The following is a 20794-nucleotide window of genomic DNA, read 5'->3' on the forward strand; positions in this document are numbered from 1 at the left end:
ACATAAGGTAATGCAGCAAACGCAGCTGAACAAGCATTATGTCTTCATTTTATTTCTGTTGCCTTTATCATCTGTGGAACACTACATTCATATATCAGTGCTTAAAGGGACACACAATCGACCAGAGCAGGCAGCACAAAATTACAAAATCTGATGATGCCGTGCCATTTGTTGGAAAGGGCGGCTAGTACTGACTAAGCGTTTAAAAGAAAATCGGCATAATTTAATTAGATTTTCTAGTATTAGTGAGCTGGCTACCCTCATATTCATGGAATGTCTTATTTTGGAAACATTCCCAGGCTATTAGTTCTACTTTAGATATTTCAAGGCCAGCAAACATATTAGAGAAAGCTGAATAAGCAGGGAGACAATTCAGAATTAGCAATAAATATGGAAGGAAATAATTGTATGCCAGGATTGTGATACAGAAGTTTTTTGTTTTCATCAAAATGAAAAAAAAAGGTCACACTCTTAGGCTGCACACTCTCCTTTGGGGACCTGAACGCAACATAATGAAGCACATGCAAAATGGGCAGGGCTTGCACCACCACAATGCACACTGCTGTTGTCAATCTGCCCTCATGGACACCAATGCAGATACTACTGGTTGGTGGCACTTCTTATTGCCAAGGTAGTTGACTCTGCCATCTCTCTTTAGAAAGCAACTTTCCAAGTTGGTCAGAAAATGCCCACCCAAAGTCTAAATTGTTTTCCAGATTTTCCCTAAACCTATCAAAAACCAGATGTGGGAAGCTGCCAATTTCTCAACAATTGCAACTTAAAGTGGACTGTATGAAATGAAATGTTTTGCTTGAATTGGAGCACAGTATACAAGACTTCAACACTTCAGTTTCAACGTGAGAAAAAGAGAGGTTTGGATGATATTTCTGCCTGACAGATGCTGCATAATGCTGCACGAACTAAGTCAACATATAGTTTGGTGCTCTCCAAATTACTATCTGAAGGAGGAATCTCAATGCCTTTTTCCAGACTTACTGCGCAGTTTCCTCTGCCATTCCATTTCATTGTGGAGAAAGGATGACTGCTCAAAAAAATCACTGACTTTGCTGCCCTGCTCATCCTGCTCTGTAGTGGTAAATAGGCGGTTTTTTGTTTCTTTGGTCAGGAACTGGCAGATGCTAGGCACTGGAAAAATAATCTGTTCCATACTTCGATCCAAGCGTACAATCTAGAGAAAAATGAAATTTTAAGTTATATTTCTCCTGCAATTCTTAGACTTAAAAATTTGCAAATGACCTACATTTCTAACCAAGTCCATTCTGATGGCTCAATATGTGTGTATGTATGCGCCCATACTCGCTATTATATTGCAGTATCTGTTGCTAGCCACTGTGGCAATATTATCCTATGCTCTGTACTAGCTCTGTATTAGTTAGGGACATAGTATTCCAACTTAATTTCTTGGAAATTCTGTTGGATAAACAGATGAACTCATTTGTTTATTATTACGTTATCATTCGACATTAAAGATTTAAGTTAACATTTCAAGATGCAGCTTATGTCCAGAGTTTTTGAATAATTGTCTATAGTCAATTATGGGCTGGATGAGGGATAATAAAAATGGTGGTGCTCAGTGAAACAGGCCATAAAGTAAAAGGTCTAAAGTCTAAAGTAGTTGTCAACCTGGCTATTATGAATGTGATTACATTCTCCCACAATAAGTACTTGAAAATTCTTCTCAACTGAATCTCTTTCTGATTTTCCAGACTATATCCTTTTCTGAAAGCTACTAAATGAACTTAAAACTGTGTTTCCTATGCTGATAACTTCACTATTGTATTGTACCTTTTGTGGGGCTGCCTTTCAGAAACTTTAGTCAATACAAAGCTCAGGAGCCAGGCTGATCTTGGAAGTGGACCAAATGAAATAGGCAATTTACACATATTCTTAAAATATTGCATTGTCAATTCTTTTCCAGGCAAAATACAAAGTGCTGGACATTATCTTTAAAGCCCTTGACAGCTTAGGTTCAGCCCTTTTAAGATAATTCTTCTTTCTATACTAATCCTTCATATTAATATCATCCGAGAAAGTTGGCCTTAGTTCAACTGGTATAACTTTTCTATCGGCACCTCAGCCCTTTGAACGTACTCCCTGAAGATATTCTGAGATACATTAGAAGGGGAAAATGGGGTTTCAGAGAAAATAAATGAGCAGAAAGTAATGAGAATTTTGTAAGTAGTGAAAAGATATAAGTAGCCCTGCAAAAATGTTAATGTAATATGACCTTACTCAGGTCAGAGTTAATTTCTTCACTTAATGGGGATTGCAATATTAAAATTAATATCCTGTACCTGGTGTGAAAAGATAATATGGTTCTTGGCCACCAACAAATGCAGAATTTAGAATTCCCACATATAACTTCACAACATCTCTGTGAACAGTAGTTCTGTACTGTTCAATCCTATATTGCCATTTATATTCTGTGATATTACAAGAGCCAAGCAAATGGTGGACAAAATTGCTACAGAAAAGCTGCTTATTAACCTCCATTGATAGGTTGACCAGCTATATGTTATTAGATAAGGGTAGCCGATATTGTATATATGTGATGGCCCAGGGTGGGATACAAAAGCAACAAAGTCACAAAAACAGGTGAAGTCCCTTTAATTCCTTCATCTTGGTTTTAAAGGTCCAATTATCATTGACTGGAGAAAAAAACTCCCACAAACAGTTGCAAAAAGGAAGAAAACTCAAAATACATATAAATTATAAATAGAAAAAAAACAATACAACCACACTGAAGAATTAATGAGACAAGGCAGGATAAGGGCTTGAAGACATCCACAGATATCGAAATACACACACTGGGAAGGACGCCAGAACTCAGATAAGAACGGACAGACTAGAAATATTTTTACGCTTTGCTTCCAGCACTAGCCTATGCAGTTTGTCCTTTTAAACAGTTCTCACAGCTATAGCCCATGAAGGGGATCAAGGCCCTTTCCTCCCCTGTAGACCACACCATTCATGTTTCTCCCTTATCCACTCCTCCCTGCATTCCCTCGGATAAAGAGGGGATGGGCCTGAGTCTTCCTCTGAATGCCCAGCTGGCCTGTGCCCTTCCCCAGTTTTCTCCACAACCTCCAGAGCCACACTCCCCTGTCAGCTGTTCCTCCTCTCCCTCGGAGTCAGATTCTAACAGGGGCATGACAATATAATTTCAGGAATCTTAAAAGGAAATCAGGCTTCTGGGCATTAAAAAGACCTAATTATGTAGAGAGCAAGTTCGGGAAAAGTGAACCCCACCTCTATCTGGGATGTGTGTTTCTCATAATAAGCTAATGGATCTTCCTCTTCCTCTTGGACAGGAGTTGTTGATTTCAGCATCTGAGTCAGTTGTTTGTTGTGCAAAATAAGCTGCAAGAAAGCAAAGGAAAAATAATTTATATTTATCATTTATATTAACTCAGAAATCAATTTAAAAACCCCAAGGGAATTGTATTCAACTATAATTAACAGTACATTTTCTCATATTTACTAAAAATGAAAGGCTTTGGGGGAAGACTGGAGAAAAATATAGTTAATAAAGAGCAAACAGAGCTTGTGCTTCCTGTGGGAGACAGCCCTTCAATTTGTCACAGTAATTAAAGCCAAAGAGTAATAATCTGTAAATTATAAATCATGAATCCCAAAAGAAATGGATTTACAATGAATAGTGATCATGGTCTTGGACCTAAGCTATGTGAACAATAGACTGAACACAAAGCAATTGATTTTCTATCTCTGAAGATAAAGGGTGAGTTAGTTTAATTATAGGAATGTTTCTACATGAAGTCATATCCAAAGAAGCAAAGTGTCGTGCCCTATGAAAGTGATACAAGAATGTAAAAGTGTTCAGTAAAGCCATCAATATAGAGTTTTGTAGCTTTTCTGATCTAAATAACATAACATGCACATGGATTCACTAGAATATGACTTCACTCATATTATAAACAAGGGCTTCTCATGAAACAACTGCCCATACTTATATACTGATGACAAAGGAAATATACAGGAATATCACAGACCTGCATGTTCCATTGTAGCCAATAATATGGCATTGTTGCAAGAGAATGAAGCCAAGATCATTGTTACTTTCACATTGAGATAGGATCCATTTTTCTTGTTACAAAGAAAAATTGCCAATACTTAAGAGGCAAGTCAAAGTGAATTATAGGGTCATCGTCAGCCCCACTAATCACTAATAAAGATTGCTCTAAATGATCCGCTTCATGGATTTCTTTGTTTTTACTGCCTACTCTCTATAAACTATGGTTGATTCAGAATCAATAACTTTCAACTTTCATCCTTCCCTCTTAACTAATATCTTTTGACTCCAAGATCCAGACTTTAGAAGAATTCCAAAACATTCGATAGAAGGGAGAATTTTATCAAATGTATCTTTTTAATATTATACACTACACTATAATAAAAGAAATGAAGCCTGATTGGACATTTCAAGAAAATTAACGCTTTTAGATCTGAAGCGAAGTTTTCAAAAATGCTTTGCCCATCCACTTTCCTCCAACCATTAGAGAGAGAACCAATTCTGCTCTCACCTCTCCTTTACCCTAAATTGCAAATACATTTTTATCATACAGTATTATGTTATTATTTGCCTCTGTACTAATTGGAGAATTCGTAACCTATTTCGTACAGTGTCCTTCCAATCCTATTCTCATAACTGAGTTAATCCATACCTTTTTTTAAAAGTAGGCCTCTCATAAATATAACTACATCACATTATCTGAAAAAGCAAAACCATAGAAACAAATAATCATAAAAAGTGTCACAAATTGTCACCTATCTCCATAAATAATCTTTTCACATCCCTATAGTATACTTGAACACTATCTAAGCTTCACAACCCTATTTCCTTCCTTCTTGTCTATTTTTCCCAAAAGCCCCTACCTCTTTTTCTATACTCTCTTTTTTCTCAAAATATCACTCATTCTACTGTTATACAGGTGACCAGTCAGCCAGAAGTTTAAAGTGAATTTGATAATTTTATCCACCTATTGAGTTCTTCTGAAGTAACTGGAATGAATAGACTGATGTTGTTATTGGATGATATATCTTATTATTTAAATTTATTGGTTGCCCAATTCTGGTAGAATCAGCACAGCTTACAACTAGAAAGAAACATAAAAACAGCTAAAAACATAAAATCAGGCAAATGGCCCAAACTAAAATGTATACATGACTAAAATGAAACCAAACAAGAAAATCAACCAAACAGGAGCCTGAAACAAATAATAAACATCAAACCTAGGTGCCACACCAAAGCCAGGTTTTCAAAGATCTCTGGAACCCAAGGAAAGAGTGGACCATTCGGATCTTTGTGGGAATGCTGTCCCAGAGGGTGGACACTTTAATCTCAAAAAATTATCTTTCTCTTTTCTCATAGAGGGACTGTTTGCAAACATCATGACAGTAATAGCTTTGCTCTTCCAGCATAACATGTTTATGAATGTACTGTAACCATAAGTATCTCAATTAATTGGTTTGATTCCATTATCACAAAACAATTAGTGAAAATGATTGAAACAGGCGGGCTTCATCCTCTCCAAATATGAGAGGAGAAGGACAATGGACTCTGTCACAGAGGGATTGACACAATATCCAAATAGTTTTTCCTCGCCATCTCCCTTTTAATGGGAACATTCAAGCCATTCATATACCATAGACGAGATCCCTTCTTCCTCTTCCTCCTGAATCCGCTTCACAGGTTTCAAGAGATGCTGAAGATGCTTATTGTGTCGAGAAAGCTAAAATATAAAGACAAACAACATATGCAGATTAACAATAGTATGAGAACTTGATCTTTGTCTCTATTATTTTTAGATGATTAAAATGTCCTTGAACTGAATCTTAAATTTCTAAAATTACTGCATGCAATCAGCTATGTCAATTCTCTACCTAAAACACGGGCTCAAGTTGTATGGACTGTTCATTTAAAACGTCCATTTTAATTGTTAATCTTCCATTGGATTCTAAGGATGGTTTAGGCATGATAATTGCAATAGGATAATGACTTTCCCTGGCTATTTCTCATTGTTGGGTGAGTTGTACTTGGAGCTCATATAAATAAATAAAGGCCTCTCTTGCTTCTTTTTTTCTTTTCTATGCTTTGATAACTACCTGAATAAATTACATCCCTGTTCTTTGCTGAATAATTAGGATTATGAGATAAGATTACACCACAACACTACACAACATAATCACATGAAATTATCCCAAAAATCTGTCATAGTATGAGTAAATATTTAGGAAAGGTTATGTACTCAACACTTAATGATCAATCATTTGGGGAAGCTGAATGAAAACAAGAACTCCCAACTCCTTTCCCTCTAAAGAAAGTAAATTACAGCATATCTATTGATCGAGATTGAAGCGCTAGCCAAATTGCAAATGAAGCTAAAATTTTCCTATGATGGCTTTAATTAAAAATTTAATTAATCTGTCCAGGCCATTCAATGTAATAAATGTGGGGAGAAAGACCACTTTCTAATTTATCATATCAAAGCACTACAGCACAACAAGAGAGAGAGAAATTTATAGTAAGTAATAAATAAATCTATAATACCTGTAAAGCCAAAATATAGATGTTGTGTCCAACTTCCCGAGGAGACACTTCAGAGTTTTCACATTCCTCTTCTTCAAGGTAAGCTTTCTTAATGACATCGACCTGCAAAATAAGGTACAGAAAATCAAAATTGGGTGCAGAGAGGACTGTACTGTAATCACTTCACATAAAGAAAATGTAACAATGTATGGTGAAGTTGTCATATAACCATAGACCTACAATTTACTATGGGATTTGATATTATATGAATTTCAGTTCATTCTAAATAAAAATATTTTTCTTGTTTAGAAAATTATGGTTGATAAATCTCTTAGATTTTCAGTTGAATTTGTCAATGATAAAAAAAAGGCTGACATCATGATTTAAAAAGTTCTCAATGAGAGCCCTTCCCATCAATCACAATGTAGGTGATATTGAAATACAACAATGAAGTTTACTTCAGTCTGGTATAATAGATATCTCCAAGGGTGAAAAAGTTCCCCCATTCCAATTTTTAGATGCCATTTTTAACTAAATAATCAATAGCAGCTCTAACAAGTCAAAAAATTTCTGTGGAGATTCTCAGTCATCCATGTCATGGTTGTTCCAAAGGTGTCTTTTCCAAGGGACAACTGGACTTTCTGGTTTTTCTTTGAAAACGTTTCCTCTTCTCATCCAAGAAGCTTCTTCATCTCTGACTGAATGGTAGGGAATGGAAAGATTTATACTCTTTTTTTCATTGAGAAGTTGGAGCTCTGCTTTCTGCAGGATATTTTCTGCCCTTTACTGTTGAACACAGATGCAGGCTCTTGGGGATGACTCTGTGTAGTCTCCATCTCAAAATGAAGCACAAATGGTTCCTGCAGCCTGTACTTTTTCTGGAAATCCATTCATACTACTGCACCATTCGAAGGGGTGGGTTCATCTCAAAATGCATAGCTATATGTCTGTGGAGATTCTCAGTCATCCAGGTCATGATTGTCCCAAAGGTGCTTTTTCAAGAGACAACTGGGCTTTCTGGGGGTTCTTCTCTGAAGAAAAAGGAGGAGTATAAATCCTTCCATTCCCCCACTATCCAGTCAGAGCTAAAGAAGCTTCTTGGATGAGAAATGAAACATCTTCAAAGAACAACCAGAAAGTCTAATTTCCTCTTGAAAAAGCACCTTTGGGAAAAGTTAAAAAATTGTTCATATTGTACACAAAGAAATAAAAAATGCTGCTAAGGAATTATATTCTTGTTGGTTTTTAATTTTCTCAAGGGTCTTCAATGAACCCCAGGTCCCTTCCTTTTTTTAAAAAAAAATAGTAAAATGACAAAAACAGTGAATACCAACATCCCTAAACCCCCTTATCTTCCTTACCAATTCCTGGGGACGGAGGCTGATGAGAATTCGCTCAGCATTCTCACTGTCGTGCCTGCTCTCCATCAGGGCTAGCAACAGTTTGGAGGCATTATCCTGATAAAAAGACAGCAGACATGTATTGAAAGCACATGGATACTGAAATAATCAATCGTAACCTATTCAATTAAAAAAAAATCACCCTTCTTTCATTAAGGAAATTTGTAGTACAAATTCTGAATCACCACATGAAGGTTGAGTCTAGACAAAATTGCTGCAATAGCCTTTATATAAATGTCATACTTCAATGACAGAGCATGTACTGTACAGGTAGGTAATCCTCGACTTTCGACCATAACTGAGTCCAAAATTTCCATTGCCAAACAAAACCGTTGCTAAATTAGTTTTGCCCCGTTTTATGACCTTTCTTGCCACCGTTGTTAAATGAACCACTGCAGTTGTTAGGTTAGTAACACAGCTCTTAAGTGAATCTGGTTTCCCCATTGACTTTGTTTGTCAGAAGGTCACAAAAGGTGATCACATGATCCCAGAACACTGCAGCCATCATAAATAGAGGCCAGTTATAAAGCGCCCCAATTTTGATCACATGACTAGCTTTGAATGATCAGTTAAACAAATAGTTGTTAAGTCAAGGACTACCTGTATGTGATCCTTGGTTAAATGCATAATCTCTCCTGTTAAAAAGAAGTATTAGGGCTGAACATCATATAACCAATGTAAGGAAATAATTCTGCATTAGACAGAAGAACGGTCTTACGTGTTCACATTATTTTATCACTTCTTCACACTGATAGCCTGCTTCTAATTTATAAAAGGGTATGAATAAATATGTAAATAAAAAGTGAAACAAGTATCTCCATGTCTGATGTAAAAACCTAGTTCTATCCAACCCCACCATCACAGAATATGTAAACGTATTCCTTGCTATGTCCTTCATCCTTCTCCACTCCATAAATTTATTTCTTGTTGCCCTATTTACCTTCAGCTGAAGAACCACATCCATTCTATATTTGCAGAGCGGACTGATGTCGTTGAGGATCAGGGCTGTGATTATATCGATGCCATTGGATTCATGGGTCACAATGCAGCTCTGTGGATTAATATATGGAGTTATCCAAATGGCTTGCAACTCATTACAGCCTCAAAATCCCCATTCCAGATGGTCAGAAATCACTGAAAACACTAATGTTTGTTCAGCATCTTGAGCAAGAAATCAAAGCCAGTTCACTCTCCTCCTAGACCCGTGGTGGCAAACCTATGGCACACATGCCGGAAGTGGCACACAGAGCCACTTCTGCTGGCACGCGAGAGGTCACCCGAAAGAGCCCCACTACACATGCGCATGCACCGGCCACCCAACAGCTGATTGTCGGGTATCTGGTGCGCATGCACGGGTGTATGGGAGGTGTGCACGCATGCACAGACATGCGCAGGGGTCCTGCACGCATGCACAGAGATGCAAGGAGCATGGGGGCACGTGCATGCACAGGGGGAATGGGAGGGGCTCGTGCATTGCCTTCTGGGTGCTGGCACGTGAGCGCGCATGCGCAATTTTCAGCACGGGAGCCCAAAAAAGTTAGCCACCAGTGTCCTAGACAATTAATTTATTTCATTAAGAATCAATGTATTTTATCCACAAGTAGGATTCCAGTACCTGGTTCTCATGGCAGGGTCCTTGGCAATATTCTGTCAGTGTCTCCAAAGTCTGAGTAATGAGGGCAACATTGTACTCATTGATATAGAGTCCCAGTAAACCCAGCCGCCCTGTAGTGCTACCACACATAATATCCAGAAATTGCAGTGTTTCACACACCAAATTGTAGTTGGTCTTATTATTCTGGCAGCGGAGAAAGTTCTGTAAGATATGGAATAAAATGTTAACAGGCCAATGTCTATGGAGATAATCAGCCATCCATGTCATGGTTGTCGCAATGGTGCTTTTTAAAGAGGCAATTGGACTTTCTTTGTTTTTCCTTGAATCTGTTTGCTTCTCAGCCAAGAAGCTTCTTCAGTTCTGACTGAATGGTCAGGAATGGAAGAATTTATATTCCTTGCAGGCATCTGGTCATTAGCATTCTTTCTGAGAGTTGTTGAGGCCATTTGGAGTCCTCAATAGTGCAAAGGGTGTGGAACTTTTGGGGGACTGCTGAAAGAACTGTGTTGTAAATAGGCATTTTTGCAGTGGGAAGAGATAGAAGATCTCTAGGAAGGAGCCTAGCGTGAGAGATACACTGCGATTGTGAACTAGTGACAGTCCTAATTAGGGTCATTAAGTGAGGACTACCTATCACATTACTTACTGCTCCAACTAAGCAACTGGTAATTAGACACTCCTGCTGAAGTTATCAAATCATTTGGGTTACCAGAAGTTACCTAACCATGACATAAAGCACCCTTTTCTGTATAGAACACCTACCTGGAGATCCCGGTTGTGGTTTTCACACAGCAGCTGCAGGAAGCGAAGAATTGGCTCCATGATCAAGACTGACATACTCATTTCGTTGTTCTGATTTCTGTCTCTTGCATCGTGGGCTGAATGGAAGCCTGCACCCATTGCATAACGGGATGATGGTGCATTAGGCAACATAAAAGTTGTTACTCGTCCTGCAAACAAAAACTCTGATCATTTGCCAGCATGCAGTCTGCTATATTTATCTAAAAACGCTAAACCAAGATGTGTCCTGCCCAACTCTTTAAAGGAAGCCCTATCAGCATGTGTCCCTGTTTACTCTTCTTCCTGTAAGAAAGCAGGCCTCTTTAAATTGTGTCAAAGACAAACAAAACATCCCTCTGACACTTCACTAAACAAACCTCTTTAAACTATGTAATGCAGAGATACAAGACATATTGATTCATTATCCAAAGCCTAATAGGAAATTGAACTCGGAAAGTGTTTCAGACTGACAATAATTATACCACAGGCTATCTACACACACAATAATTAGATTGTATTGTCAACCTATACTACTAAAACAGTTTTTCAAGCAAAGCTGCGATTTGGTTTTCAGGAACTAAAAATTAACATCTTTATTTATTTAGCAATGTCCAAATACACCTTACATTTTCTGAATACCTAAAAGAAAAACACTATCAATTTAAAATAGAAAAGAGAATGTTAATAAAATTTAGGGCAGATGTTACTTAAGAAATTGTTATTGTTCTCGAATTTTGAAATCCATGGATTAATTGTTATGGGGCTAAGAAATGCTCAGAGATAGTTATGGATTCAGACAGACTTAAGGCTTTCCTAACCAGACTGTCAGATCAAACATCTCACATACCTTTGCTGTTGTGATCAGGAGAATCCTTGCCTTCTCTAGGCTTGTTGCCAATGTCACTCATATTCACTGTCACGGTGGACTTAACTTCTTGCTGTGCCTTCTTCATCCGGTCATGAACTACTTTAAAGAACTTTTCTGACTTCTTATCACTGGTCATCAAGTTATAGAATGATTTCTTCAGAGAGAGGCAAAAGAGCCAAAACGGGTGCAATGATTATATTTTCCCAAACTGGCACATCCAAATGTGTTGATCTCACAATTTAAAACATTAGGAGGGCATTTGATAATTCTCCACATTTTCTCAAATCATCACCAAGCGGGCCCATAGATGTTAAGTTCCACATTGATGTTAACATTAAGGTTTCGGTCAATTGAGGCTTTTAGGTAATTATTTTAGTAAGTTAGAAAACAAACAAACTGGGTTGCCAACTGTGCTATGTGCAGTATTCCCTAGTAATGATAGGAATAATCCCAGTCAGTTTGGGGATATTTTGCCAGTATTCCACAAACCACAATGAAAATATATTTCACCCAAACGTGTCCATTCTATTCTAACTAAGACCTCTGCCACAGAGATTACATTTGTAAGACAACGTCCTATTGCTTGCATGTTATCAACCAGGAAGTAAATACAGTACACTGATTCATACTCAGGGTAAAGATATGCAGATCATATTTCATATTATGATGAACTGTCTCTCTGAATAGCAATAGAACACATATTATTCCTGGTACTACAATCATGTTGAATTAATACTTGGCGGTCTAGTCCTCACTGTAAAATTTACCATATAAATAATAATATGTTTCATCACCATATTTCCTCAGAAAAAGCTAGTTTGAAATCCTAGAGGTATGGTGATTCATTATGGAGTAGAAAAAGTACTTTATTATCCTTTAAATACATGTATATGTTTATAATAGAACCAATAGATATAAAAAGCAGGACGCTCTTTCTTTTCCAAAATAAAGGAGTATGAAATAGAATATGTTGAATTTGTCCTAGCAACTGCTAAAGAAGCCAGCAGAGGGAGCACACGTTATTTGGGAAAATAAATTATGCAGTTAAATTTCTGATGGATGCAATAAAAAACATTTGATTAAATGTTGGGTAAGATGCTGTATCCCACACTTAGCGAATGGCATTAGAAGTTATTCTGAATTTGCAACACACCAGAACCATAATGGAAACAAATGTAATACCTGTATCTCTGTGTTGCCCCCATCAAGCAGTCGAATAGCCAAGCGAATGCTCTCCTGGAAAATCTTCTCATTTTTGGTGTTCATGATAAGGTCAGACACCAGCTTGGTAGCTCCTTCTCTGTCCAGTCGGCACTGAACAGCAGCAATGACTGACCAGTCCTGATCTTGTCCTGTATGCAAATGAACATTAAGGAGAAAGGAGGCCATTCAACAAGTTTAAAATATATAGCCAAATTAGTAATGGGAGAAAAGCTGATGTACTGGGTGATTTTAGTATATATTAATTTATTTTATGACTTCTTTTATTGATTTTATTGTTCTTATAAGAGGTTTTATATTCTGTAAGCTGCCTTGAGTTGCCATGTGCAAATAGGCGGCAATATAAATTTCATTCATAAATAAATAAATAAATTCTATCTCCTTTGAATATGTAAATGTTATGTTTCAATAACTTTGTCTGAAGCAGCTTATCAAGCAAAAAAGTGCAAAACCATTTATACAGTTATTAGATGTTACATCCCATCTTTATTTATACACATCAAGGTGGTGTACTTAATACTCCTTACTTTTTATTTTCTCCACAATAACAACCCAGAGAGGTAAACTGGACTGATTGTATTTGACTCAAAATCACCCAGTTAGCTTCTGAGCCTAGAACACACTGTCTCCCAGTTTCTGGGCCTAAGAAAACAATGGAACACAATCTCAACCAAACTGGCCCTCAGTTAAACTATATTAGGGGTATATTATTAGCCACCTAAGTAGTTAACCTAAAAACAATTTGCATTCATAAAGATTATTTGCAATCATGGCTGCCTTAGCTCTCAGTCTGTCCCCTGTGTGATCAAAAATTGTTCCCAGAGTAAGCTTGCAATAGGGGAAATCCTTATGCAGCCCTTCATATCTCAGCAATACAATGTATGTTTTGCACACAAAAGACACCAAATATAATCTTTAACATTCAATGCAACATGAGGTAGAAGGATCAATAATCAGAATTTAATATATCAGTAATTAAGATGTGATTAGGACCAGGGATATTTATTTATTTATTAAATATATATGCCACCATCTCACTGTTGAGCAACTCTGGATATCTAGATTTATGTCCATCCTCAGTTATGGAAGCTTACCAAGTGACTTTAGGCAAATTACTATCTGTCAGATCAAGTTAACATACAGGGTTTTTCTAGTAGAGAAAATCTGAGATAGAAAATGCTATGTACACCAGCTTGATGTCCCGGAGGAAAGATAGGATATAAATATAATTAATAAACATATGTTTACTTTGAAAAAACCCATTGGAAGCATTATTCAGTATCATTTTGTCAATTGTCAAAAAAAGTTCAAGACCATATTGGTCGGAAACATGCGGAAGAGGCCTTAATCCTGCAGTGGATAGATAGACAATGGGTAAAATGATAAAGATAATGACAGCTAAGTAGCAAAAACAAAAACCAGTAGTTGAAGATATATGTATAAGGCATGCAAAGAAGAAATGAGAGAAGACACAATTTAATACTAGTTTCCCACTTACCAATACCAGAAGAGTCAACAATTTCCCCTTTGGAGCCAGTTTTTTTGGTTTGCAAGTAATTAGCCAGAAGCATTTTCCTCAATGTATTGCCCTAGCATTAAAAAAGGAACTTGGTCAATATATGCTTTTTGCTAAATGTCTTTTTCTAAATAATTTGATTCTTGGAGATAAAAGCATGAAGGACAAGCTAATCAAATGCATAGAACATCTAATTCTGGAGGCCGTACATCCAGGAAAGCCACTGTCTTCATCTTAAAAAGTTTCATTGTTAGCTGGATCCTCAGTGTGAAAAGAGGGCATCAGAACGTACATCCTGCAACGTTTTATATAGAATTATTTATCATAAAGAACTTTGATTAAGAGAAGACTCAAGCATAACTGTTTACCCCGAAAACACAATAAAGAGGAAACAACAAAATGTACTTGGCAAGTAGACCTCATTCCCAGATAAAAATAAGCATTCTTAACTACTCACCCTGTCTCCATATTTGTTCCTTTTCACCAGCATTTGCTGCAGCGTCCTCAATACTTTGATGCAAAGCTTCTCTTCAGTCGCCATCAGGTCTTTAGTGTGTTGGACTAACCTAGATGATGAAAAAAAATTAATTCAAACCATAATCCTGCTACACAGAAATACAGTATTTACTCCACCACACTTAAAAAAACTAGCTGTGTTAATAAATAATCTGGATTCTTTACATAAATGGACATGTTAATATAATTGTCTCAGCTCTGCCGAGTTCTAAAATCTATTTACTCCTCTTCCCAGTATATGCCCTGTACTTTTTCTCTGTTTTTCTGACTCCTGTTTTCAGGAGAAAATTCCTGGTTGCCATAAATTGCGTCATGACATCTGCTCAATATAAAATTGAAATTGTTATTTGATATAATTTAACTTGGTTTCTGTAACTGAATCAGTAGAGCATACAACTGAAGGCTCCAATTCAATAACTCAACAAATACACCGTAGTCTCACAAAAAAATTATGAGCAATAACAACACAAGTTGGGAATTTTTCTACTGCCAGAGAGTCTACTTACTTAGAGAGAAAGCCACCACTTTCACAACGTTGATAGGCCTCAGTCCCTTCCATGAAAAGTAGTTCTGGACAATGCAAGACATCCACCAGGACTGAAAGTTCAGCTTCAACCAGAGGTTGCAAGCGCTCCTCTAGGGCATTGATAATGTCCTGTAATGGCATAGCATTTTCAGTGTAGAGCTATTATTTATTTGTTAATTCAAACTACTGTTTTGTGATCCTGAGATTACCCTGTAAAACAGTGTAAAGCTCTTAGAAGTACTTCTCTCCAAATAAGTGGAAGCAAAACAGATACACAAAGTAAGTCAGACTATGTTAAATTTTATTTATTTATTTAAAACATTGATATGACTACTCAACTCAACCAAGGTATTCTGAAAGGCATAAAACCATGGTTCACCTTTTATTCACCACAGACCCCCTTTAAATACCTTTTGTGGCCACTATAGCCACAGACACCAAGACTTAACTCAAGATTTAAATCATAACATTTATTCAGGCCTTTGTGGAGCCCCTGTGATGACATTGCAGACCCCCAGGTAGGGGTGGGATGCTACCAGATCTGCCCGGCTCTATAGAACCAGTAGCTCTGAAGAACAGCAGAACTGAACCGGTTCAGTGTCTGCTGCTGTTTGGCCCACCCGCCCGCCTGGGATGTTACCTGACCTTTATTTCCTGGTTTTTCAACCTCAGCTGCTTTGCGCAGCACAGCTGAGGTTGAGAAAGCTGTAAAAAAGTGGTTTTTCAAATGCTGTGCACCTGCGCACAGCACTTCTCAGCTGTCCAACGGCACAGTTTAAGGTGTAGTACACATGCAAAGCACGTGCAAAACATAATCACCGAACTGGTAGTAACACCGGTTGAATCCCACCCCTGCCCCCAGGGATCTGTAGACCATAGAATCACTAGCTTTAAATTTAAAAAAAGCAGAAACAAAGCCTAACAATAAAATACAAAACTACAATATATGTACACCAACAAGCAACCATAAACAATACAATAATAAAAGTCAACCCAAGCAATAGGAATACCATTAATCAATCAGAGCTCCAGCACATTGCAATCCAAATTCCTGGGAAATATACACAAATTATCCACGCTTCTGAAGTATAGAAGTGTAGCATTTGACTTACTCCAGAGGATCATTTAAATTCTTGTTTTTGAGATATGCCTGATTAAGAGACAAGCATATCAAACCAGTATGAGTTTTGTACCTGCAACTTCTCAATGATGTTCTTGTAGTCCCACTGATTGGTTGTAGCTGAAACCCGAGGGAAAGTACGGGATGCTGTCTTATAGTTGGAAGCATTCCTTTGGGCATTGCTAATCGAACTGCTGTTTAGCAGGGAGCTGGCATGGGCATCCAAATCCATGGGTAAGGCAATGGACCGGCTTTTCGCTAAAAGAATAAATTTATATTGAGGAAAATATTTTAAGTCTAGCACTTGATGACAAAGATGATACTGGGTTCAAACAGTACATTGGCCACAACACAGCAACCTTGGTCATTCTACCAAACTGTATAAAAGGAAGGTCACACCCCAAAAATAAAGGTCACATTGTACTGTACAGAGTGTTAATTGCATACTCAGAGAATTCTCACAATTTTTAATCTGTTATATAATGCAGGAATTTGCACTTCATTCTTCATGGTAAACTGTATTATTCAAGGTTGGACAAAACATTTGGTCTGCTTTCCATTTGTTTGTTTGTTTGTTCATTACAATTTATATGCCACCCATTTAAGCAACTTTTGATGGCTATAGTGCATGTTAATGTGTTTTATAATGTCATTTTATAATGACAACCATAAAACAACTCAGCTTCAACCAGACATACAGCTGAAATAAAAAGAATGATATAAATGTATTCTGTAAACAAATGTATGTCTTTTGAACCAGCTTCTGCTGGTGGATCTCAGAAAGATTCTACAGGCCTGAAATCCGGTCTCCTTCATTCCAAAGCGATGTATAGGTGTTGCTCCTTACCAACCATAGCCAGCGTGCGAATACAAGCTTCCACTGAACTCTTTTGCTGCTGCTGCAGCCAAGGACATTCCAAAAGTCTCATAGTAGATTGGAGGAGCTGCACCACAATAGTCTGGTGTGTCTGAAAGAGAGAGGAAACATTTAAGGAACTCTGCTGAAATCCTGTTTTATTTTCATTGCAGCTCCATCCAGGATGCAAAGAGATAAGTCTTCAAGACCCACAACATTTTTTAAAAAATGCAATTGTGATATGGGACAGGACTCAGGTCTGAAGTAATATTTAGGCAATTAATACTTTGCCCCACTCTGGGGCAGTAAACTGATGTCAATCAATTTGTCCCGATCCAAGGTATCCTTCTCTAGTGAAGAAATAATTAATGACATTCACAGGAAAGGCAAAACCTGAGTGGGAAAAATGGCACAAGGGAAAAGATTAACTCTTTTTATTTTGATCTAATTGGCTATTGTTACTTAAAAACAGGACAGCAGAGATATCCAATTATGCATTCACCCCGGGGGTGGGATTCAAAATTGTTAACAAATGGTTCTGTGGGCATGGCTTTGTCATGTGACTGGGTGGACATGGCTTGGTGGTCATGTTATTGGCTGGGTGTGGCCAACTCAATATCACTCATATCGAGGCAGGCATCTCCTCGCCAGGCCCCTCATGACTGTGGGGATGCTGCAACAGTTGTAAGTATGAAAAACGGTCAGAAGTCACTTTTTTCAGTGCCATTGTAACTTTAAATGGTCACTCCACACAAGCAATGTACCAGCAAAGAAGGGGAAAAAAAACTGCAGAGAAGTTCCTGAGACAGGAAGTCTAGCCCTGCCAAAAATGTAATAAGGGTTAACGGAGAGGCAGTTTCTGTAAGCAACACCAGAATGTTTCCTTCCTGCCTTCCTTACAGGATTAGGCCAATAATTTTGTCTAACAACCGGTTCTCCGAACTGCTTAGAATGTTACCAACCAGTTCTAGCGAATAGGTGCGAACTGGTAGAATCCCACCCCTGATTCACCCTCTCAATCACCCTGTTTTATCATCTAATATCATCTTAAGAATCACAACTGTTAAATTAGCAGTTTAAACTGAGTCCAGAATCAACTCAATTACAAATTGCCATTCTAAAACTAAGATCAAAAGATTTAAAAAGTCTATATATATATTAGTGAATGTGAAGATTATTCGGCTTCTCGGGTTCTTTTGTCATCAAAAAAGAAACATGTAGCAATTTAGTATTGTCGACAGATGTCATATTTCACAGTTATCAGGAGTGGACACATTCTATTTCAAACAATTATTCTTACTTACAAAAAGAAATGGAAAATGGATTCAACCGTTGTAAGTTTTCAATTGTACCTGTAGGGAAGTGCTATTCTCAGAGAAAGGGGAGCTGAAGAATGCATTGATGGTGTCCAGCACCACAGTCAGCACATATTTCTCCAAGGCAGGATCTGACAAGCGCTTTTCACGTTTTTTGCATACCTGAAGGTGGAAATAAAACAAAATTTGAACAAGATTAGGCATCTCCTAATTATCATATAAAAAAAACCCTTACAGCAGATCTATCCTATCATTAGTCCCATGCAGCAGAGGATGCTATGAGTGTGACAGAATTGCCTTTCATGCATCCTAATCATTTGTTGGCAGAGATGCCTTTTGCTGTTCACAATTTTACCAATCTGATTAGTTCTTTCAGATCGCTGAACAGTTCCACAGTGCAATGAGTACAGGAGGCAAGAGAAGCTTTTTGTCTACTGTATGGCATCAATCTTCTTTGAAGGCAAACCTTGGCAGAGATTTCCCAGGGCTGTGCCTTCTGCCAAGCAGGAACAAATGTGTGTGTCACCTGTGATCCTAATAGGACAATGTAATAAAACATTATCTTGTTCAAAAATGGCCTTCTAACCTCTGGCACTCTGAACATATGAAAAGCTGAGTTCTTGAACTCAGCATTCTGTTATCCAACGGCAGAGAGGCAGGTATCCAGAGGGACTTCACAAGCATGGCATGATGATGGCAACTGTGTGGAATAGGCTCCAAAATGTAATATTCAAAGGTTTTCTGCATTGGAATAGCTAGTTGTCATGATCAACCTCTTTGTAAAGGAGTACACATAACCAGAGAGAATTGCTTTGTTTCCCTGTAGGAAACAAAGCCATGGTCATTAGTCTATGGTGAGGGGGAAATCAGGACTCTGATAGCACTTTTTTGGATTATTATTTTTTAAGAGCTAAGTGTTAGGAATGTAAGTTACCTAACAGCTATTTGGGTTGGAAATATATAAATCAGGATAGACATTTTAATACTGTACTTTTAAGAAAATGTAAAACTGTAATTGGGTGTGGTTTCTTAAACTGCCATAAGATGGAGCCAAAAACCTGGGTTGTTTAGTCTTAGTCTCAGAAGAGAGTGTGTCTCAGGGAGTCTCTGTTTCCTCCTGTTGGAGAGGTTTGCCGTTCTTCTAATTGACTGATATTCCTGGATTTGATGTAAGTCTGATACTGAACTGTTTTTGACACTGGACCTTGTTATTGGATTATCCCTGGATGAAAACTGACTGATTTTACCTGTGAATGACTTTGGACTGCTTGTTTTGAACTTTGCTTAAACCTTTCTGGAAGTAAAAACCTACATTTACTGTACAGTGTATCTGTGTGCTGTGTGTGTATTATTCAAACACTACTCTCAATATGTCTCCTTGTATGCGCTCATTCTCCTAACGGGGAATTACCTCAACACTAAGCTTTCATTAGCCACAGCTCACTTCATAATCTAAGGGTACACTAATGAAAAATATAACAAAATTAGTTTGGGTTCAATGAATTATAAAGTAGGGACTTTTTTCCCCTGCAATTCTATATAAATATACAAAGAGCTCTTCTGGATCAGACAATTATCTACTTAAGACTAGCCAGCTAGATACTTCTGGGATGCTCACAAGCAAGAGATGAGACAAGTTCTTTGCCCCACACTGTTCTCTGCAACTGGTATGCATTCCCAAAACTGGAGCTGGTGCCTCTCTTTTTTTCTGCTTTTGGTTATCGCTAATTAATAACAAATCATAATCCTAATGTTTATTATTATAATTAATGATAATTAGTCCTAATTAATCATTCATCATCTTTAAGGAATCACTAAGGACTCACTAATGAAAGTGACTGAATCTTTTTTTATGGGCAACCAAGCACTTTTAGTATTGAATTTCAGAGACAAATCAGTTGTTACATAGGAACATAACACTATTTCACTAATTTATTAAACTAGTTCAAGTTTCCTCACTCTGATATCCTTCACATATGTTTTGATGGCACCAATTTAGAAAAAGTAGAGGCATCAATTTATGTAGCTACCTGTTCACATATCAGGAGCCTAAGGATTTTCTCATAAATTTCAAGACTTACTCTAGCCATGTCAAGGGTGAAGTTCTCAAACAGTGTCCAGATGTGATTGCTGGTATAGATTTCCTTCATTTCCACTTCTGTGTCTACATAGCAATGATTGACAAAATTGACATATGCAATTTTCACCTGAAAAACCAGAGTAAAAGATTAAAAGACTGGGCATGTTGCAAGAATAGAACCAAAGCTCCTCCACATTCATCACTCTTTTTTGGGAAGGGGGAGGCTGGGGGCAATAAAGCACTTTCCTCTTTATGCTCCTGAGAAAATTATGTACATCTGTAAAAATCAAAAGAGGGACTTGGCCAAGTAGCATTTTGTAAAATGATCATCAACCTGATATCCTGCTTTTGTCTGAAAGATGACAGGGCATCAAGGAAGTAAATCCATTTTATTCTTGTAAAGAGCTCTATA

General features: G+C 37.5%; 1 protein-coding gene across 2 annotated transcripts in view; it reads right to left on the bottom strand.

Moving 5' to 3' along the window:
- ITPR3 (inositol 1,4,5-trisphosphate receptor type 3) overlaps nucleotides 1-20794 on the bottom strand; it is a 110926-nt gene that overhangs the window by 12794 nt on the left and 77338 nt on the right. For both annotated transcript variants that reach the window (XM_026716897.2, XM_087929607.1), the window contains exons 32-48: nucleotides 20384-20509; nucleotides 18339-18464; nucleotides 16978-17098; nucleotides 16204-16388; nucleotides 14991-15139; nucleotides 14426-14534; nucleotides 13951-14041; nucleotides 12414-12583; nucleotides 11211-11385; nucleotides 10346-10533; nucleotides 9584-9784; nucleotides 8909-9019; nucleotides 7930-8025; nucleotides 6590-6691; nucleotides 5685-5771; nucleotides 3271-3381; nucleotides 997-1189 (exon numbers count right to left, since the gene is read on the bottom strand). In XM_026716897.2, coding sequence (XP_026572682.1) covers nucleotides 997-1189; nucleotides 3271-3381; nucleotides 5685-5771; nucleotides 6590-6691; nucleotides 7930-8025; nucleotides 8909-9019; nucleotides 9584-9784; nucleotides 10346-10533; nucleotides 11211-11385; nucleotides 12414-12583; nucleotides 13951-14041; nucleotides 14426-14534; nucleotides 14991-15139; nucleotides 16204-16388; nucleotides 16978-17098; nucleotides 18339-18464; nucleotides 20384-20509 — 2341 coding nt within the window. The remainder of the gene's footprint in view (nucleotides 1-996; nucleotides 1190-3270; nucleotides 3382-5684; nucleotides 5772-6589; nucleotides 6692-7929; nucleotides 8026-8908; nucleotides 9020-9583; nucleotides 9785-10345; nucleotides 10534-11210; nucleotides 11386-12413; nucleotides 12584-13950; nucleotides 14042-14425; nucleotides 14535-14990; nucleotides 15140-16203; nucleotides 16389-16977; nucleotides 17099-18338; nucleotides 18465-20383; nucleotides 20510-20794) is intronic.

This window comes from Pseudonaja textilis, chromosome 3 (assembly GCF_049901715.1).
Source record: "Pseudonaja textilis isolate UNSWEBS1 chromosome 3, rPseTex1.2, whole genome shotgun sequence".
In the NCBI taxonomy this organism is placed as follows: Eukaryota; Metazoa; Chordata; class Lepidosauria; order Squamata; family Elapidae; genus Pseudonaja; species Pseudonaja textilis.